Source organism: Bactrocera oleae, chromosome X, assembly GCF_042242935.1.
Source record: "Bactrocera oleae isolate idBacOlea1 chromosome X, idBacOlea1, whole genome shotgun sequence".
NCBI classification, from domain to species: domain Eukaryota; kingdom Metazoa; phylum Arthropoda; class Insecta; order Diptera; family Tephritidae; genus Bactrocera; species Bactrocera oleae.
This window is the reverse complement of record NC_091541.1, coordinates 26658098-26681986: the sequence shown is the minus strand read 5'-3', so window position 1 is coordinate 26681986 and position 23889 is coordinate 26658098. Positions and strand designations below refer to the sequence as shown.

General features: G+C 34.4%; 1 protein-coding gene across 3 annotated transcripts in view; it reads right to left on the bottom strand.

Moving 5' to 3' along the window:
• Positions 1-23889, bottom strand: part of Zip89B (Zinc/iron regulated transporter-related protein 89B) — a 48990-nt gene continuing 25101 nt past the window's right edge. For all 3 annotated transcript variants that reach the window (XM_070112758.1, XM_070112757.1, XM_070112759.1), the window contains exon 3: positions 1-329. In XM_070112758.1, coding sequence (XP_069968859.1) covers positions 100-329 — 230 coding nt within the window. In that variant the 3' untranslated portion in view covers positions 1-99. The remainder of the gene's footprint in view (positions 330-23889) is intronic.

Sequence of the window (23889 nt, the reverse complement as noted above, 5' to 3'; positions counted from 1 at the left end):
TTTAGTTATGAAATATTAATCTTCATATATATAATTCTTCACATACTATACTTACATATGTACATATTTATATACAATACAAAAACAACTAAAACTGAATTAATGAACATTGTTAGTATTTGAAAATAGCTTCTCTGAAGCTTCTCGCAAGATTTTCAATTCGCGCATAAAACCTTCCTTGTCCTCCTCACAGCTGTGTGATCTTATGGCAGGTGTTGGCACCTGAGTTTTATAAGTGTGCTGTACTCCTTTCAACAACATTAGGTTATCATGGTCATGGTCATGATCGTCTTCACTACTGCAACTGCTATGACTGTGTCCATCTGACCCTGCAATTATTTGAATATAAAAACAAATAAATGAAATGTTTACATATTAACTTTATTAATTTTTTCGAAATTCCCATTTTTCTTGTAAATCGTGGAAATTTTTAAAAGCTTAATAATTCATTAAAATATCTGAAAAGAGCTCAAAAAGAGTTGTACTATGATGTCCAGAATCATATTTATAGTTACCAAAGCTGTAAGAAAGATTATGTATTTAGAAGTGGAATTTCAACAGTACAGTACAAGGTCTGTCATGTTCATTTCGTAACTAGTGTCAGATAAGCTTGCAGCCACACTAAGTTGTTTAAAAATTAACGCAAGATTTAAATATGCCGCCATTAAAACAAAAAATATCGTCAGCTGACAGTTTAGGCGTAGTAAAAATGGTGCGTTACACGATAGAAGACACGTGTCTTTATTGTTTAACAATATTTCAAAAAAATTAAAAGGTTGGCTACCGCAGTTTGAAAATTTTATTCAAAATATAGTAGAATAGGAATAGTGTTTTAACTTCGTCAACTGTGAAGAGATTAATTGAAAACAAGTAAGGAAGGGCTAAGTTCGGATGTAACCGAACATTTTATACTCTCGCAAAGTCAAATGGTATACTCGTTTGAGATTTCTTTGTGGATTGACCGATATTTTCGGTAGAAGGTCAACTATAGGCACTGGGGTCCACATATTTGGTACTGCCGTTAAAATTTTTTTCTAAAAGCGGGCGTGGTCCCGGCCCTAATAAGTTTAATGTGCATATCTCCTAAGCCGCTAAAGCTATAATAACCAAATTCACTGGGAGGAAATGATTCTATCACCTCTATTGACGGTGTGAAAAAAGGTGAAATCGGGAGACAACCCCGCCCACTCCCCATATAACGGTACTGTTAAAAACTACTAAAAGCGCGATAAATCAAGCACTAAACACGCCAGAGACATTAAATTTTATCTCTGAGATAGTATAAGATGACTTTATAGGAACCGCGTTCAAAATTAGACAGTGGGCGTGGCCCAGCCCACTTTTAGGTGAAAACCCATATCTTGAGATCTGCTCAACCGATTTCAACCAAATTCGGTGCATAACGTTCTTTTTATGTTTCTATGTCATAGTGCGAAAATGGGCGAAATCGGATTACAACCACGCCTATTTTCCATATGACACCATTTTAAATACCACAGTGCCTATAGTTGACCTTCTACCGAAAATATCAGTCAATCCACAAAGAAATCTCAAACGAGTATACCATTTGACTTTGCGAGAGTATAAAATGTTCGGTTACATCCGAACTTAGCCCTTCCTTACTTGTTAAAGTAAATTTTATTATTTTAAAGAACTTCTGCATATACTACATTTTTTATTTTATTATCTTGTGGCAGAAGAACATATTGATTTTCGCCACAACCCGATCTTAATAACGCGACATATAACTGGCCGTGCGAAAAACAGTCTTGGCGTAAATCGATCCCCACGTGTTTGAATGTTTGCCCCTGTGATTTATTTATTGTGACTGCGAAAGATAAATTAAGCGGAAATTGTATTCTTTTAAAATTGAAAGGTAAGTCGTTGGGTATCATTGGGATGCGGGGTATGAGGACTGTTTGACCAGCTGCTGGACCAGTCAAAACTATTGCAACGATGACGTTATTGCACAGAAATTTTACTTGAATTCGGGTCCCGTTGCATAAATTTGGTGGTTTGAGATTTCTTAGTAAAATTATTGGGGCACCTATTTTTAACTTAAGAGAATGTGGGGGAAGGCCGCTTGGGTTGAAGGAATTGAGGAACTCCTGTGGGTAATGAACTACATCTTCTTGATCCATCACGGTATCAATGGATGTGTAGGTTACAATATCTCCTGGGAGTTTACTCAAAATGATATCATTTATTTCGTCAACGCTACTATTTCTTGCCGCCAATATTGCTCTTTGACACATCCATTGATGGTCCTTGTTTTCTATTTGGCTGATGTCAGGGTATACCTTAGTTACTAATTCCTCGATGTTACCCACTTTTACTCCTAAATCGCAATCAATTTCAATTTTATTATTAGAATGAGGTATTTTCCTGTCTCCTACAGAAAGTAATTTTGAAGGGAAAGTTATACTACTTCCCCCCAAATGTGCTCTCATATTTGTCGATAATTTTAAAATATTTACAAATTTCCATAATGGAGAACTTTTAAGGCAAGCCTTCACAATGTCTGCTCTAGTTCCCCTTACTATTACCGGTAAAGTTTGGCGAAAGTCCCCAGCAAACATAACAGTAATCCCACCCATGATTTTATCACAGCTTCTAAGATCTCTAAGAGTTCTGTCTAGAGCTTCTACGTGAGCTCTATGTATCATGGTACATTCGTCCCAAATCATTAGAATGACGTCTTGTAAAATTTTCCCCAAAGGGCCATTTTTGCGTATAGAGCACACGCTATCTTTCTCTAAAGACACAGTTAGGGGCAGTTTAAAAGTGGAATGAGCTGTGCGTCCACCTGCTAATAAGGTTGCAGCAATACCTGACGACGCTACTGCCAAGGCTAGCTTTCCTAGAGACCTTACTTTTGCTAATATAAGATTAGTGATAAACGTCTTGCCGGTCCCACCGGGAGCATCCAAAAAGAAAATTCTTCCTTCATTAAATGAGCACTTTTCATGACACAAGTATACGTTGTCACCTGGTCATTAACTAATCTTTGTTCATTTTGTGTGATATACTCATTTAATTCATTTATGTTATATGGTTTTCGCAACGCTACTTCTAACGGGTCCAGAAGCGAATTATTTCTTTTTGCTGCAGGAAGCCCAAAGTCGGTTAGGGATTTATCTGAAATCTCATGAATTTTATCTTTAATTATAATTAGTCCATCATTGTATATATCATCATAATATGCTAATGTCATATCCTGATTCTCATTACGCATTCTGTTTAATATATCTTCACATAAAGCATCACGAAATTTATTCCATAACTCTAAGGGGTCAGATGGTTGGCAAAATATAAGGATAGTGGTAAATAATTCTCTTAATTTTGTAGCTGGCTCGGATATGATAGCATCGGATATGGTATTTTGCCAATGTTCATCTCCCTCCAGTAAACCAGTGGACTATAGGGAACCACCCAACGATTATCCACGCTCATTTCTGTACCTTTTACACGAATTATAGCTGTGTTTCCACCATTATCTGGAGACCTGCGTCTGTAGGTTGGATAACCGTCATCTCCCGTTTGTGTTTCCGAAATAAAATGCCTAGGGAACTTTTTAGAACAAACGTTTTCTTTCATACATGGTGATGTAGGATTATGAAATCCGCAAGGACCATGTATCATATATTTTATGACAATATTATGAAGAATCGGATCTTGTTGTATGCCAGGTATTTCAGCCGATATTATTGCATCTATAGAATCTGGTTGAACTTTGTTAGCCAGCCACAATAAAATGTGGGCGTGAGGTAAACCTCTTTTTTGCCATTCTACACTGTAAACAAAGGCTTTCGATGGGCCAAAAATATTTTTCTTCGTTAATAGGTCTATCATTTTCTTGAGTTTTAAATGAAATACCCTAGAAATTAAATCATGTCTATCATAAGAATGTTGATTGGGCAATAACTCACTTTTTATTTCTGGCCATTCGGGGTTACATGTAAATGTAATGAAGAGGTCAGGTCTTCCAAATTTCCTGACATATGTCATGGCATCTTGACTTTTTTCATTCATGAATCTGGGGGATCCTGTAAATGACGACGGCAATATAACGTGCTGGCCAATATTAGAAGCGTTTATATGTCCATCATTTACGACGGCATCTCTTAAATGAATGTACTCTTCTGCTCTCAATTTTTTTTGATTTCTTTTGATGAAGTCTAGCCCCTCAGAGATCATTTTTGCCGCCATATCAACACAATATTGGTTGAATAATCCTTTGAAATAATGTATACTGTTAAAGTCATTTATTCTCACCATGAATCTAAATGCATAAAACTGCATACATGAAACAGTTTTAAATGTAGCCGTAGTATTCTGCTGTGGAATATTAATACAGTATCCGTCGTTTCCAAAGGAAAACAGTAAGGGATATTGAAGCGGGTCATAAGATCTATGAATTTCAGAAACTCGTTGAAGTCGACCATCTCTCGCAGTCAATACAATATCACGGGGACCTTTGTCTTCATCTATCATAAGAACAGCTACTTCATCTACTACCGGCGCATTATACCGACCTCTATGCTCATTAGAAGGTTTTACATCAGCATGAATGATAAGTTTTAAATCATTCGGTGGTCTGTTTTCTAGATTGTACTTAAAACTTTGAATATACGTATTATGATCATGAAGATATGTTTGGAGAACGTCGATAAGATCGATTTGCAAGCTTGGGTTTAAATTTGAGCGCAAGGATACCTGATCTGCATGGGAAACAAAATATATTTGCAGGAATTCGGGTTGTGCCCCTACAGCTGGAAGTATGTCACCGATTAAATGATAAACTTGCCCTTGGACTTTAAAAGTGGATATAAAGTTTCCCTCACGAATTTCTTTGGCACCAAATGAAGTCATCTTAAATAATCTATACTAATATTATAAAGGTGAAGAGTTTGTTTGTTTGTTTGAACTCTGGTTTTTGCTCTCAAGAAGATCATGACTCTCATGAGAAGATGTTTTAATTACGTTATGACCGCTGTGTAACCATAAAAAATACACGCCAATATCATCATTACAATACTCTTAATAATACATCACTCGAGTCCAAAGTTTTCGCCAAAGACATTAAAATCGTTACCAATAAACTAAAAAAAAGAAATAATGCAATACGTATAAGTTATAAGAATTAATTTAACAATTATTTAACTTCTTTCTTTTTTTATTTATGAAAAAATATTTAATTTATTATATATCATTTGTTGAAATAAAACTTATCATAAAATAACGATATTTTTAATTAAAATATGAAGTATTATTCCTTATTTATAATTACTAAGTAACTCTAAAGATAAGTCAATGACTAAGATACTCAAAAATATTCAATTTAAAGGAATTATATTTTTATTATTATTTAGTTCGAATATCATTTTATTTAAAACAAGAATTGTAATGTTAATTGGATGTTTTATAATGAATAGAAAAAAATATGGGGTAAAAAAATTATGGATTTTTAATACTTAAAGAATAGGAAATTCCAGTTAAAAATTTGGCCTTGAAATATAATATTAATAGCGGGTATTAAATACATTCTGATGGATTAGGGAATTCCCGTCTTAAGTATTTCTTTGAAACTATTAAGTGGGTAGGTATCTATACTAATATTATAAAGCTGAAGAGTTTGTTTGTTTGTTTGAACGCGCTAATCTCCGAAACTACTGGTTCGAATTGAATAATTATTTTTGTGTTGGATAGTCCAGTTATCGAGGAAGGCTATAGGCTATATAACGCTACGACGCTAGGAGCAAAGATATAGTGGTAAATGTGTAAAAAACGGGAGAAATTATTTCATCTTTGAAGCCTTCCGTTGCGTGCGCCGTGAAAACGGTTCAAGATACACAAAAAATATGTATTAAAGAATAATAGCTCTTTTAATGATATAAAAAACAGTCCGCGATAGTATATGTCTATCTTTTAAGATTAACTCACAAAAACCGTTTTTATGGTACCTAATTTGGTCGAAATAATTTGTTTAAGTTGTATCAACATAATAATATTATATTAATCTTTATTCAAATAAATATGTTGTTGGTTAAGAGTACTTCATTGTGAATAAAATTGTCTTTGACATAACTTAATTTCAACAAAAAACTTTAAAGATTACAATGATAAATAACTCCGAAACAAAACCAACTCGCTCTCTGCGCTGGCCGGCGCGGCGGGTGAGAGGCGGTACTTGCGGGCAAGCCGGGAGGGGGGTGTAGCTCAACGAGATACCATGCCGCGCGGCTCAAGGCACAAACCGTCACCGACGCAAAACCGTGTCCCGCATCAGCTGATGCGACCTATCTTATGAGAGTGCAATGTAAATGATCAGTCACCACCGCTTCTACCGTGCGCTACAATAGACCGTACGGTATGATATGGTATGCAAGCATGTGCGGCGTGATGAGAAGAATGAGCGTGTAAACATAATAAATTCGTGTATGTCATACATGTGTGATGGTTTTTAAAAAAATTTAAAAACATGATGTTGTTATGAACATGTTTTATGGTGTAAACGCTTGCATCGCTTTCACACGAGCAAAAAGAGTCCAGCGACTCGAGTATAGTTTTCCTGTCTGTTTGTGCAGTTCGAATGCGCAACACTTAGAGTATGTTGCATATTTCATTTGTATGTTGGGATGGTGGTCCCACATTTTGCTTGCAATGAATTAGCATGAATGTGGTAGAACAATATGCATAATACCTACCTGCTTAATATTTCCAAGGCCAAATTTATAACAGGAATTTCCTAATATTTATGTATCAAAAATTCATAATTTCTTTACTCAATATTTTTAGGATTCAAAAGTCTTTGTTTAAAAGGGCTAAATATTTTCAAGGCCAAATTTATAACAGGAATTTCCTAATATTTATGTATCAAAAATTCATAATTTCCTTACTCCATATTTTTGGGATTCAAAAGAGTATTTGTTTAAAAGGGCTAATGCACGCAGTATATTTTTCCAGTCGTAAGCAAACATCGAAGCGTAATGGCGTCCAGGATAAACGAAGAAATATCAGAGAAATAAAGTATGATTGTACTGAACGGTTGAATGCAGCGCTAATTTGTTTATGCGATATAATTATCATCGTAATATTACTTTTTAAACACAGTTTCATTTTGTAGTTGTTTTCTATATAGTAGGTACTTTATTTGTTTTAGGATAGTATTTAGTTACACAATAATAACACTTTTTTGTTTTCATGTAGATTATTAATTTATAAGTATGTGTTTTCTATAAGTATAGTATTGTTTGTTTTAAAAATAGTATTTAGTTTCTAATATATTTTTTTTGTGGTACATAATACCTGTAGGTATTCTCATTAGATTAGGGTTAAGTTTAAGCATAAAGTTAGTTTACCTTATTTTCATTTTACGGTTGTTCTTTTGACATAATCGTTAAAAATAAAAGTAATTAGGTTCCTAATTATTAATCTTCTTAATCCTGCTTTTTTTTTTATTACGAGATACGCTTTAGTTAAGTTTTCATTTTCTACGTTTTTTCTTCATCACTATAATGCCGAGAAAAAGAACTCAGCTTTCTCGGCAGACTGCTACTGCAAAGCGGCTGCGAGTTTTGCGCAGCAATGAAACTGAGGATGAAAATATGCACAGGTTGGCTACACAACGAGCAATTACTGAACAAAACCGTGCAAGGGAATCAAGCGTTGAACGTTCGCAGCGTTTAGCCTCACAAAATTTCCGAACTTTGGCGAACCGGCATCGGGAATCGAGTGCTGAACGTTCTCAACGTTTGGCCTCACAGAATGCCCGAACATTGGCTAACCGCGATCGGGAATCAAGCGCTGAACGATCCCATCGATTAGCACAGCAAAATACCCGATCAACTAGGAATAGAACTCGCAGACAACATAATTTATTAAATGCTGCTTTTGCTTATGATTGTACCGTTGACTATTCTGAGCTAAATGATATTGATATCGGTAGAATATTTTATCCATTCTACCATGCAACTTATGCCAAGCAAAAAAATGGGCAGCTGAAACTCCTGGACTGTGTTGTAGTGGTGGCAAAGTAAATATACCTATAATTCCGGAACCAACATCCGTTTTAAAGGAACTGATATCAGGCTCACATCCATCATCTAAGCATTTCTTAAATCACTCAAGACAATATAATACATATTCAGATGACTTCATTTGGTGCCAAAGAAATTCGTGAGGGAAACTTTATGCCCACTTTTGAAGTCCAAGGGCAAGTTTATCATTTAATCGGTGACTTACTTCCAGCTGTAGGGGCACAACCCGAATTCCTGCAAATATATTTTGTTTCCCATGCAGATCAGGTATCCTTGCGCTCAAATTTAAACCCAAGCTTGCAAATCGATCTTATCGACGTTCTCCAAACATATCTTCATGATCATAATACGTATATTCAAAGTTTTAAGTACAATCTAGAAAACAGACCACCGAATGATTTAAAACTTATCATTCATGCTGATGTAAAACCTTCTAATGAGCATAGAGGTCGGTATAATGCGCCGGTAGTAGATGAAGTAGCTGTTCTTATGATAGATGAAGACAAAGGTCCCCGTGATATTGTATTGACTGCGAGAGATGGTCGACTTCAACGAGTTTCTGAAATTCATAGATCTTATGACCCGCTTCAATATCCCTTACTGTTTCCCTTTGGAAACGACGGATACTGTATTAATATTCCACAGCAGAATACTACGGCTACATTTAAAACTGTTTCATGTATGCAGTTTTATGCATTTGGATTCATGGTGAGAATAAATGACTTTAACAGTATACATTATTTCAAAGGATTATTCAACCAATATTGTGTTGATATGGCGGCAAAAATGATCTCTGAGGGGCTAGACTTCATCAAAAGAAATCAAAAAAAATTGAGAGCAGAAGAGTACATTCATTTAAGAGATGCCGTCGTAAATGATGGACATATAAACGCTTCTAATATTGGCCAGCACGTTATATTGCCGTCGTCATTTACAGGATCCCCCAGATTCATGAATGAAAAAAGTCAAGATGCCATGACATATGTCAGGAAATTTGGAAGACCTGACCTCTTCATTACATTTACATGTAACCCCGAATGGCCAGAAATAAAAAGTGAGTTATTGCCCAATCAACATTCTTATGATAGACATGATTTAATTTCTAGGGTATTTCATTTAAAACTCAAGAAAATGATAGACCTATTAACGAAGAAAAATATTTTTGGCCCATCGAAAGCCTTTGTTTACAGTGTAGAATGGCAAAAAAGAGGTTTACCTCACGCCCACATTTTATTGTGGCTGGCTAACAAAGTTCAACCAGATTCTATAGATGCAATAATATCGGCTGAAATACCTGGCATACAACAAGATCCGATTCTTCATAATATTGTCATAAAAAATATGATACATGGTCCTTGCGGATTTCATAATCCTACATCACCATGTATGAAAGAAAACGTTTGTTCTAAAAAGTTCCCTAGGCATTTTATTTCGGAAACACAAACGGGAGATGACGGTTATCCAACCTACAGACGCAGGTCTCCAGATAATGGTGGAAACACAGCTATAATTCGTGTAAAAGGTACAGAAATGAGCGTGGATAATCGTTGGGTGGTTCCCTATAATCCACTGCTATCACGAATTTTCAATGCACACATTAACGTAGAGTTTTGTCAATCGATCAAAGCTATTAAATACATCTGTAAGTATATGCATAAAGGTTCTGATCAAGCCACATTTTCGTTACAAAGTAATAACGATGAAGTAGAAAAATATCTAAATGGTCCCTATATAAGTTCCTCGGCGGCGTTTTGGAGAATTTTCCAATTTTCTATTCATGAACGTTTTCCGGCAGTAGTTCATTTAGCCGTTCATTTGGAAAATGGACAAAGAGTATATTTTTATAATATTGAAAATCTCCAAGATCGTGTGAACAATCCGTCATCAACGACACTTACAGCGTTCTTTGATCTCTGCAAAAGCGACGATTTTGCAAAAACCCTTTTATATCACGAAGTTCCCCAGTATTACGTTTGGCAAAGAAATTCATTTTCTAGAAGAAGACGCGGGCAAGATGTTGAGGGATATCCCGGTGTAAAAAAAGACACAAATTTAGGCCGTGTTTATAACATTCATCCAACTCAAACTGAATGTTTTTATTTAAGAATGTTATTGCAATATGTTCGCGGTCCAATGTCATTTCAACATCTAAGAACCGTGAATGGTGTTATTTTCCAAACGTACCAAGGCGCTTGCAAGGAATTAGGTTTACTGGAGGGAGATGAACATTGGCAAAATACCATATCCGATGCTATCATATCCGAGCCAGCTACAAAATTAAGAGAATTATTTACCACTATCCTTATATTTTGCCAACCATCTGACCCCTTAGAGTTATGGAATAAATTTCGTGATGCTTTATGTGAAGATATATTAAACAGAATGCGTAATGAGAATCAGGATATGACATTAGCATATTATGATGATATATACAATGATGGACTAATTATAATTAAAGATAAAATTCATGAGATTTCAGATAAATCCCTAACCGACTTTGGGCTTCCTGCAGCAAAAAGAAATAATTCGCTTCTGGACCCGTTAGAAGTAGCGTTGCGAAAACCATATAACATAAATGAATTAAATGAGTATATCACACAAAATGAACAAAGATTAGTTAATGACCAGGTGACAACGTATACTTGTGTCATGAAAAGTGCTCGTTTTAATGAAGGAAGAATTTTCTTTTTGGATGCTCCCGGTGGGACCGGCAAGACGTTTATCACTAATCTTATATTAGCAAAAGTAAGGTCTCTAGGAAAGCTAGCCTTGGCAGTAGCGTCGTCAGGTATTGCTGCAACCTTATTAGCAGGTGGACGCACAGCTCATTCCACTTTTAAACTGCCCCCAACTGTGTCTTTAGAGAAAGATAGCGTGTGCTCTATACGCAAAAATGGCCCTTTGGGGAAAATTTTACAAGACGTCAGTCTAATGATTTGGGACGAATGTACCATGATACATAGAGCTCACGTAGAAGCTCTAGACAGAACTCTTAGAGATCTTAGAAGCTGTGATAAAATCATGGGTGGGATTACTGTTATGTTTGCTGGGGACTTTCGCCAAACTTTACCGGTAATAGTAAGGGGAACTAGAGCAGACATTGTGAAGGCTTGCCTTAGAAGTTCTCCATTATGGAAATTTGTAAATATTTTAAAATTATCGACAAATATGAGAGCACATTTGGGGGGAAGTAGTATAACTTTCCCTTCAAAATTACTTTCTGTAGGAGACAGGAAAATACCTCATTCTAATAATAAAATTGAAATTGATTGCGATTTAGGAGTAAAAGTGGGTAACATCGAGGAATTAGTAACTAAGGTATACCCTGACATCAGCCAAATAGAAAACAAGGACCATCAATGGATGTGTCAAAGAGCAATATTGGCGGCAAGAAATAGTAGCGTTGACGAAATAAATGATATCATTTTGAGTAAACTCCCAGGAGATATTGTAACCTACACATCCATTGATACCGTGATGGATCAAGAAGATGTAGTTCATTACCCACAGGAGTTCCTCAATTCCTTGAACCCAAGCGGCCTTCCCCCACATTCTCTTAAGTTAAAAATAGGTGCCCCAATAATTTTACTAAGAAATCTCAAACCACCAAATTTATGCAACGGGACCCGAATTCAAGTAAAATTTCTGTGCAATAACGTCATCGTTGCAATAGTTTTGACTGGTCCAGCAGCTGGTCAAACAGTCCTCATACCCCGCATCCCAATGATACCCAACGACTTACCTTTCAATTTTAAAAGAATACAATTTCCGCTTAATTTATCTTTCGCAGTCACAATAAATAAATCACAGGGGCAAACATTCAAACACGTGGGGATCGATTTACGCCAAGACTGTTTTTCGCACGGCCAGTTATATGTCGCGTTATTAAGATCGGGTTGTGGCGAAAATCAATATGTTCTTCTGCCACAAGATAATAAAATAAAAAATGTAGTATATGCAGAAGTTCTTTAAAATAATAAAATTTACTTTAACAAGTAAGGAAGGGCTAAGTTCGGATGTAACCGAACATTTTATACTCTCGCAAAGTCAAATGGTATACTCGTTTGAGATTTCTTTGTGGATTGACTGATATTTTCGGTAGAAGGTCAACTATAGGCACTGTGGTATTTAAAATGGTGACATATGGAAAATAGGCGTGGTTGTAATCCGATTTCGCCCATTTTCACACTATGACATAGAAACATAAAAAGAACGTTATGCACCGAATTTGGTTGAAATCGGTTGAGCAGATCTCAAGATATGGGTTTTCACCTAAAAGTGGGCTGCGCCACGCCCACTGTCTAATTTTGAACGCGGTTCCTATAAAGTCATCTTATACCATCTCAGAGATAAAATTTAATGTCTCTGGCGTGTTTAGTGCTTGATTTATCGCGCTTTTAGTAGTTTTTAACAGTACCGTTATATGGGGAGTGGGCGGAGTTTCCACCCGATTTCAACTATTTTCACACCCTCAATAGAAGTGCTAAAAACATTTGCTTCCAGTGAATTTTGTTATTATAGCATTAGCGGTTTAGGAGATATGCACATTAAACATATTAGAGACGGGACCACGCCCACTTAAAAAAAAAAATTTAACTGCAGATGCCCCTCCCTAATGTGATCCTGTGTACCAAATAACAGACTTGTATCTTATTGCGGAGCTTAGTTATGGCAAGTTATTTGTTTTTGATTAATTGCGTTTTGTGGGCGTGGCAGTGGTCCGATTACGCCTATCTGCAATACGAACCGTCTCACGGTACCAAGAAATATGTCTACCAACTTTCATAAAGATATCTCAATTTTTACTCAAGTTAGAGCTTGCACGGACGGACGGACGGACAGACAGTCACCCGGATTTCAACTCGTCTCTTCATCCTGATCATTTATATATATATAGCCCTATATCTAACTCGATTAGTTTTAGGTGATACAAACAACCGTTAGGTGAACAAAACTATTATACTCTGTAGCAACAGGTTGCGAGAGTATAAAAATTGATATAGTTTGGAACTCGAAAAAAAAACATAGGTTTTATCCTGAAAATTCTGCGGGAACTAGACTATTCCGAAAATCCCGCAAGAATGGGAACTATGTGGGAAGAACCAAAAATCTGCCGGAAGTTACTATTCCACGCGGACGAAGTCGCGGGCAAAAGCTAGTGTATTATATTGTCTTGAGTGATTAAAGAAATTCTTAGATGATGGATGTGAGCCTGATATCAGTTCCTTTAAAACGGATGTTGGTTCCGGAATTATAGGTATATTTACTTTGCCACCACTACAACACAGTCCAGGAGTTTCAGCTGCCCATTTTTTTGCTTGGCATAAGTTGCATATTTTATCCATTCTACCAATATCAATATCATTTAGCTCGGACTAGTCAACGGTACAATCATCAGCAAAAGCAGCATTTAATAAATTATGTTGTCTGCGAGTTCTATTCCTAGTTGATCGGGTATTTTGCTGTGCTAATCGATGGGATCGTTCAGCGCTTGATTCCCGATCGCGGTTAGCCAATGTTCGGGCATTCTGTGAGGCCAAACGTTGAGAACGTTCAGCACTCGATTCCCGATCGCGGTTAGCCAATATTCGGGCATTCTGTGAGGCCAAACGTTGAGAACGTTCAGCACTCGATTCCCGATCGCGGTTAGCCAATGTTCGGGCATTCTGTGAAGCCAAACGTTGAGAACGATCCCCACTCGATTCCCGTTGCCAGTTCGCCAAAGTTCGGAAATTTTGTGAGGCTAAACGCTGCGAACGTTCAACGCTTGATTCCCTTGCACGGTTTTGTTCAGTAATTGCTCGTTGTGTAGCCAACCTGTGCATATTTTCATCCTCAGCTTCATTGCTGCGCAAAACTCGCAGCCGCTTTGCAGTAGCAGTCTGCCGAGAAAGCTGAGTTCTTTTTCTCGGCATTATAGTGATGAAGAAAAAACGTAGAAAATGTAAACTTAACTAAAGCGTATCTCGTAATATAAAAAAAGAAACGTAGGATTAAGAAGATTAATAATTAGGAACCTTATAACTTTTATTTTTAACGATTATGTCAAAAGAACAACCGTAAAATGAAAATAAGGTAAACTAACTTTATGCTTAAACTTAACCCTAATCTAATGAGAATACCTACAGGTATTATGTACCACAAAAAAAATATATTAGAAACTAAATACTATTTTTAAAACAAACAATACTATACTTATAGGAAACACATACTTATAAATTAATAATCTACATGAAAACAAAAATGTGTTATTATTGTGTAACTAGATACTATCCTAAAACAAATAAAGTACCTACTATATAGAAAACAACTACAAAATGAAACTGTGTTTAAAAAGTAATATTACGATGATAATTATATCGCGTAAACAAATTAGCGCTGCATTCAACCGTTTAGTACAATCATACTTTATTTCTCTGATATTTCTTTGTTTATCCTGGACGCCATTACGCTTCGATGTTTGCTTACGACTGGAAAAATATACTGCGTGCATTAGCCCTTTTAAACAAATACTCTTTTGAATCCCAAAAATATGGAGTAAAGAAATTATGAATTTTTGATACATAAATATTAGGAAATTCCTGTTATAAATTTGGCCTTGAAAATATTTAGCCCTTTTAAACAAAGATTTTTGAATCCTAAAAATATTGAGTAAAGAAATTATGAATTTTTGATACATAAACATTAGGAAATTCCTGTTATAAATTTGGCCTTGAAAATATTTAGCCCTTTTAAACAAAGACTTTTGAATCCTAAAAATATTGAGTAAAGAAATTATGAATTTTTGATACATAAATATTAGGAAATTCCTGTTATAAATGTGGCCTAGAAAATATTTAGCCCTTTTAAACAAAGACTTTTGAATCCTAAAAATATTGGGTCAAGAAATTATGAATTTTTGATACATAAATATTAGGAAATTCCTGTTATAAATTTGGCCTTGAAAATATTTAGCCCTTTTAAACAAAAACTTTTGAATCCTAAAAATATTGAGTAAAGAAATTATGAATTTTTGATACATAAATATTAGGAAATTCCTGTTATAAATTTGGCCTTGAAAATATTTAGCCCTTTTAAACAAAGACTTTTGAATCCTAAAAATATTGAGTAAAGAAATTATGAATTTTTGATACATAAATATTAGGAAATTCCTGTTATATATTTGGCCTTGAAAATATATAGCCCTTTTAAACAAAGACTTTTGAATCCCAAAAATATTGAGTAAAGAAATTATGAATTTTTGATACATAAATATTAGGAAATTCCTGTTATAAATTTGGCCTTGGAAATATTAAGCAGGTAGGTATTATGCATATTGTTCTACCACATTCATGCTAATTCATTGCAAGCAAAATGTGGGACCACCATCCCAACATAAAAATGAAATATGCAACATACTCTAAGTGTTGCGCATTCGAACTGCACAAACAGACAGGAAAACTATACTCGAGTCGCTGGACTCTTTTTGCTCGTGTGAAAGCGATGCAAGCGTTTACACCATAAAACATGTTCATAACAACATCATGTTTTTAAATTTTTTTAAAAACCATCACACATGTATGACATACACGAATTTATTATGTTTACACGCTCATTCTTCTCATCACGCCGCACATGCTTGCATACCATATCATACCGTACGGTCTATTGTAGCGGAGGGTAGAAGCGGTGGTGACTGATCATTTACATTGCACTCTCATAAGATAGGTCGCATCAGCTGATGCGGGACACGGTTTTGCGTCGGTGACGGTTTGTGCCTTGAGCCGCGCGGCATGGTATCTCGTTGAGCTACACCCTCCTCCCGGCTTGCCCGCAAGTACCGCCTCTCACCCGCCGCGCCGGCCAGCGCAGAGAGCGAGTTGGTTTTGTTTCGGAGTTATTTATCATTGTAATCTTTAAAGTTTTTTGTTGAAATTAAGTTATGTCAAAGACAATTTTATTCACAATGAAGTACTCTTAACCAACAACATATTTATTTGAATAAAGATTAATATAATATTATTATGTTGATACAACTTAAACAAATTATTTCGACCAAATTAGGTACCATAAAAACGGTTTTTGTGAGTTAATCTTAAAAGATAGACATATACTATCGCGGACTGTTTTTTATATCATTAAAAGAGCTATTATTCTTTAATACATATTTTTTGTGTATCTTGAACCGTTTTCACGGCGCACGCAACGGAAGGCTTCAAAGATGAAATAATTTCTCCCGTTTTTTACACATTTACCACTATATCTTTGCTCCTAGCGTCGTAGCGTTATATAGCCTATAGCCTTCCTCGATAACTGGACTATCCAACACAAAAATAATTATTCAATTCGAACCAGTAGTTTCGGAGATTAGTTTCGGAGATTAACCTACCCACTTAATAGTTTCAAAGAAATACTTAAGACGGGAATTCCCTAATCCATCAGAATGTATTTAATACCCGCTATTAATATTATATTTCAAGGCCAAATTTTTAACTGGAATTTCCTATTCTTTAAGTATTAAAAATCCATAATTTTTTTACCCCATATTTTTTTCTATTCATTATAAAACATCCAATTAACATTACAATTCTTGTTTTAAATAAAATGATATTCGAACTAAATAATAATAAAAATATAATTCCTTTAAATTGAATATTTTTGAGTATCTTAGTCATTGACTTATCTTTAGAGTTACTTAGTAATTATAAATAAGGAATAATACTTCATATTTTAATTAAAAATATCGTTATTTTATGATAAGTTTTATTTCAACAAATGATATATAATAAATTAAATATTTTTTCATAAATAAAAAAAGAAAGAAGTTAAATAATTGTTAAATTAATTCTTATAACTTATACGTATTGCATTATTTCTTTTTTTTAAGTTTATTGGTAACGATTTAATGTAATGATGATATTGGCGTGTATTTTTTATGGTTACACAGCGGTCATAACGTAATTTAAACATCTTCTCATGAGAGTCATGATCTTCTTGAGAGCAAAAACCAAAGTTAATTTTTTTAATGCATTCTTACCCCATTCAAATAGTGAAGTTGCATTGGTTATGTGCCTATCGCTTTCCCGTTGAAGACTTGCACGAAAAGCTTGCCTCTTAAAACTTCCTGCCAAACCATCACATGCTCCTGTCCCATGAGAAGCAGCAAAAAAATTCCATTCCGCGTCCACGTTGAAATCTTTTTTATGATTTATTAAATTCACAAAATTATACTTATTTTTGTACTGAGAAGCAGCTCCGTCCGAAAAATAGGAAATCTTTTTTATTTTGTCCGCTCAAAACTTATTTTTTAGAAATTGTATCAATTTAAAATTAAAAAGATGAACTGAGCTCGCATCGTGACTAACTTTTTTCGAAATTACAACGTAGTTTATAAGTTTCATTTATTTCTTCAATCATTAAGAAAATCTTCTTTTGTCTTCGTTTCTTCAATGATTTCAGTTCAAAAAAATTCAAAATAAATTAACTGAATTCAATAATAATAAAAAAAATGGATAATCAAAAGAATTAACAATTTAAACACACAAAATCTAATAGTTTCATTACAAATATGTAGATAGAAAGAATATTAATTACTCAGTGACGTAAATATAAAAATTATTTGATGACAATAATTACAAAAATTTTAAAAGAAAAGAAGAAGATTTGAGTGAAAATTTCTTTACCTATCAGTACTTTTCCATTGGCTGTATGTAACTTCATTTATTTCATGGTTATTAAGCAATAGTTCCAATTTGAGAAGTAACACAATGATGCAGACTCTTGGCAAACAGAGCTTTTAATTAAATCATTTGAGCTTTCTGAAATAATTGTCCCCTCTTTCTTAATTCATTTTTTAATCCAGCTAATTTTAATTTGAAATTTTGATGGATTTTACACACACACACATTATGAGTTCCACTTTTGCCAGCAGATATACATTCCCGAGGTCGGAGTTTTTGAAATTTGGATAGTCCAATCTTTTCGTCAGGATAAGCTTTTTAAATTTTTTGTGTATTTCGTGAACAGTATATAATAATAATCGTTTTTGTTTTTAGATTTTCTTCCCATTTTCAATCACCGAAACATAATCTTTCATACCAGGCATTACGCGGCTGACATCATCGGATAGATAGAAAGCTTCAATACGATCGAAGGTTTCAATGTTTAGAGATTTTACTCTCTTAATCATAGGTTGCGATGCGAATCCTCGTTCTTGTCGTATTTTTTTTGCAGTTCTCACCATTCGTTTGGAAACTTTAAACTCTTTCCTTATCATTTCGACCAATCTGTAGGAAGCGTAGTCAAAACCTGAATTTTATCAGCTCTACTAGTTTTATCATTGAAAGCAGATTTAAAGTTATTAAGTAAAAGCTCTTTTGGATCAATTTCACTATTTACATTGTTAATATTATCCGTAAATTTACTCACAACATTTGTTAAAAGGTCTTGACATTCTTTATTACTTGAGACTCTCTTGGTTTGGATTGGAGGTTCACCAATTTTCGTTAAAAATTTATTAACCTTATCAATTTTTAATTTGGTATTTTATTACTTTGCAATGAAAAGTAGGATCTTTTTCTTCGTAATCTTCGATAACATCATTTGACTTCTCAGGCTTGTTGACTTCAGGACAATTATTCACCGATAATTCACCAAGAATTTCAGGTTTTCGGCCCGAATAAATAGTCCGTTCACATGAATTGCACATATAATTCCCAATAAAATCTTTAAAAACATGAGCGCGATTTTTTGTTATTAAAACTAAGTTTTTAATGACTTTTTTATGATTTTTTTGTTAAATGGATTGCAGCATTTCTTAATTTTTCTTTCTGGGACATAAAATATTAAGATGCTTTCATATTTATTTCTTTTAACCGCAAAGGATTTAGTTCGAATATCATTTCATTTAAAACAAGAATTGTAATGTTAATTGGATGCTTTATAATGAATAGAAAAAAATATGGGGTAAAAAAGTTATGGATTTTTAATACTTAAAGAATAGCAAATTCCAGTTAAAAATTTGGCCTTGAAATATTAATAGCGGGTATTAAATACATTCTGGTGGATTAGGGAATTCCCGTCTTAAGTATTTCTTTGAAACTATTAAGCGGGTAGGTATTATGCATATTGTTCTACCACATTCATGCTAATTCACTGCAAGCAAAATAAGAGACCATCATCCCAACATACAAATGAAATATGCAACACACTCTAAGGATTACTTGCCCATGATGACTACTTTATAAAAAAATACTCACATTCAAATTCGATGATCAAGTGGAAAATGGGGGGTCCACTTGATGTGTTTTTATTCAGCTAATATCAAAGTATCATCCGCAATCCTTTGTTGTGCTTTCAATTGCGAACATTTGAACGAACAGTTTCGGTCAATACTTCTGTATAATACTATTGATTTCTTTGTAAATTGTTTAGTGCATCGCGCATGGGGCGATTTGGTGTTAACATGCCCAAACGCAGCGATGTAACGACGCGATCCGATCGACACCCTCAGACATGTCAATCTTAGATTTCATCGACAAATCTTCCGGAATCGAGGAGAAACAAATATTAATATAATTGCAAACAATGTGTCAATTTAATGAAGAAGATAGATCCAGATTACTTGACCGTATTACCCCAATGCGAATAGTTGTTGAGTTACTCTAGTAGTTGACGTCACGGGCGCAGATGCTCAACGACTGTTCTCAGTTGTTTAATAACGATACAAGTATAATGGTTGCAGAATAACTGTTAACTTTATAATTTTTCCTGTGATGTTCGACGTATAAAAATATTTGATATCCAACTGATATCAGATATTTTTTTCATTCCAACAAAACTGATATTGTGTGTGTGAAACAGCACAACAAATAACTTTTTCATAAAATTCCAAGCAATTACACTCATCAAAATATTTCAAAACAATGACAAATTTCTCAAATTTTTATTCATGTTGTCGATTCAAATAAAATTGTTCTTATTACTATCTTTCGCGCAATTTTTCCATATTTTCCTACTGTTTAAACCAGGCCTGTACTATGACAAACATTTCAAAACCAAAATCTGCTACATTTTTGTTATTGGACTACTACTAGCTTTGTTATTGGAGGATGCCACGCTGTGCGAATACGAATTTTGCTCATAATTTCGTCATGGTTGCCATAAACTAACTGCTGTGTTTGAAATTTAAAAAAATTTTATGCATTTAGAAAGGTGCTTCTATTGTTTAATTTATTGATATATTTTTAAGGAGAATATTTCAATTAAATTAAGAGTGAGTTCTGTTAGCTAAGTAAAAGGAGTGGTGTACGAATATGGATTTCGCATACTGTATATCGGTCCAGGCACTATCGAGTTTTATATGAGACAAACGAACAGGAATTCATTTTTTTTGTACATACCATACTTTTGGTATAATATTATATATTGATAATGATAAAAATAGAGATGAATCAGTTTCGTTCGGTTATATTTTATACTCTCGCAACATGGGTCTACAGAGGGTGTAATAGTTTTATTCACCGGTCGGTTGTTTGTAACTCTTTGGACTAAGCCAGTATCAAAATTGAATAATGGGCGTGGCAGTGGCTACTTTTAGGGGAAATTCTATATATCAGGAACTACTCGGCCAATTTCAAAATTTGGTGCATAATATTATCTCCATATTCCTAAAAATTGTCGAAATCGGATCAAATATATTAATGACTCCAGATAGCAAATATGGCTGTCTTTTTATCGAAAATATCGGTCAATATGTGACATATTTTTTTCAAATTCCAACATAATCTTTTTTTGACAAGGGCACAAGCTCTTGCATGAAAACTGGGTAAAAGCGGGTTAATAGTTCTCATAGTCTCATAGCTCCTATATACCTAATATAAAGGTTTTCGAACCTCCGCATGACTTTGTACTGTATATATTGGTCAATAAGTTAGATATCTTCTCTGAATTGAGTGAATATATAATATATAATACAATATACTATAGTTTAATTCTATATACTACATATAATATTATAATTTTCGTTATTAGCCGAGACTTTATGCCGAATATGTCGGTCAGTGTGTGAGCTACCTATCCTATAATATAAGTTAATAAGACATCACTCACAATTTCGTCGAATGATGAATGGTGAATTCTTACGCAACATTTTTTGTCATCACCTGAAAATTTGCGCCAGGCTTTGATCTTTAAAAATGGCAAGACTTTAAAATGTTCGGCTATAGGTACATACATATGTAAATAAGTATATCGAACTTAGCGCTTCCTGTTTTTTTCTAACTGAATTATTTATAAAAGAATTTTGCAATGCCCCGTTGCCTTTGCCGATGTTTTAGAAGTATGAACATGTTGAAAACAAAATTTCTTGTAAGTGTACTATTAGTGCTTTCAGTTTTCAGTTCATAATGAATAAAAAGAGCCGAATGACGTAGTTAAACTTTTATGAATCTATCTCTGTTTCTCTAAAGTTCAGTTTTTTTACACAAGGTTAAATGTACTGTAGGTTAGTGTGAAACTGAAGTAAATAGATTCTAAGAAGCCAAAAAGTAAAACAAGTTTCAGGTTATTTGTACAATCATGTATTATATGTGATTTTGTATGTACATAAGTACAAATACGGAGGAGAGACAGAAACAAACTACTGCTAAAACTCTCACACATATGTAAGTAAAAATATACATATGATTGAACACATGAGTTTATGTTTTCTCTTTCTATTTAATTCACCAAACAAAAAGATCAGCTTTCTAGGAAATTTGATTGAATTAATTACATGCTGACTAATATTCACTTACATAAGTGTAGAAATGAGCGGAGCCGTTTTGGTTAGTGAGGACCAAACTTGGTAGTTTCATTTGTCTTTGGTAGTTTGGTTGGTAGGCAATATTTTTTATCAGTACAATAAAAGCTAATCTTAAGATATGTTTCGGTATAAAAATAAATCTCCGCAGTAAGCGAACAGAATGATATCGACATCAGGTAAATGAAAACATATCAAGATATCAATTAACAAATTGGCAAGGTTTTGTAGCGATGAAAGCTCTCCTGAAACCGAAAATGTTGTAGAGTGGGGTTAAAAATACTCAAATCGCTTGAGGAAAACGAAGGGCGTGCATTAAATTTAGCTACAATTAGTCGACCTCTAACATTTGTTTGTACATATTCGTCCAAGTATGAATTGAAGTAAAACGCAAAGTTTTGGTGATAAAAAAGTTGGTAGTTTTGCAACACATTTGGTAGGCATTTTAGTAACCAAACAATTTTCTCTAGTGGCAACACTGGTAGAAATGTTTGGGGCAGTGTTCTGTGTATACCTTTAATACATATAGGCAAAAATATTTATAACCTTGCCATCTTTTTATACTCTCGCATCTTGTTACTACAGAGTATACTAGTTTTGTTCACCTAACGGTTGTTTGTATCACCTAAAACTAATCGAGTTAGATATAGGCTTATATATATATATAAATGATCGTCCGCCTGTGCAAGCTATAACTTGAGTAAAAATTGAGATATCTTTATGAAACGTGGTACATATGTTTCTTGGTACCGTAAGACGGTTGGTAGACGCCATTAATCAAAACAAGTATCCCATTAGGGAGGGGCATCTGCACTGAAACTTTTTTTAAAAGAAGGCGTGGTTCCGCCCCCTAATAGGTTTATTGGGCATATCTTCTGAGCCGCTAAAGCTATAAAAACAAAGTTCACTGGAAGCAAATTTTTTTAGCACCTCTACCCACAGTGTGAAAATAGGTGACAACTCCGCCCACTCCCCATATAACGGTACTGTTAAAAAATACTAAAAGCGCGATAAACGAAGCAATAAACACGCCATAGAGATTAAATTTTATCTATAGGATGGTATGAGATGACTTTATAGGAACCGACTTCAAAATTAGACAATGGGAGTGGCACCGCCCACCGTTTATACCTGTAAAATCTGTAAAATGAAGGGATCTTTATGATTTTATGAGTTTCTTAAGTTCATAATGGTGCACGGAGATGGGGCGGAACAACATTGTGAGAAATAGCTCCAGGTGTCAGAACTTTATATTAAAAAATAAAAAACGTTAACTTCGGCTGCACCGAAGATCTAATATGTACTCTTCACATATAAAAAAGATTCCTTAAAAGAACTGGATTTCGAACAGTCAGTTTTTATGGCATCTATATGCTATAGTGTCTCGATCTGATCAATTTCGGAGATTGCACTTTTGCCTTAGACAATAATCCGTGCCAAATTTCGTGAAGATACCTCGTCAAATAAAAAAGCTTTGCATACAAGATCCCGATCGTTCAGTTTGTAGGGCAGCTATATGCTATAGCATCATGCAGTCTATTTCACATGTCGGTTCCGACAAATGATCAATTTCTTGGGGAGAAATGGACGTGCGAAAACTATGATCATTTATAGGGTCTCTGATGTTTGGTTGTTACAAACATCGTGGCAAACTTTAATATAGGGTATAAAAATGTTGCGATAGAATTCAACCTTCATTGTTCGACGAAAGTGTGAATGGAAGTGAAGTGGAAGAAAGTGTGGAGAGTGTGTATCTTATTACAATAACTTATATAATAGGTCATAGGTGGAAAGTCTGTAATTACTTTATAGGGTGTATTGGGTGCAGAAAAAAGTATGGACTGATTGCATTCACTTTTGACAATGCCTAGGAATAGCAGAGAATAGAGCTGCAAAACATCGATGGGACTATAGTTTTATTTTTGCCTAACTATCGGTAGTTTATTTTGACTACCGATGGTTTATGCCTTATGCATTATGCCCTTGAGGTTTTATCAGATAAAACCTCACAACTAAAATTTGTGAGATTTGTTGTGGGGTTATTCTTGCTTAAACCTCATAAGAAACAAG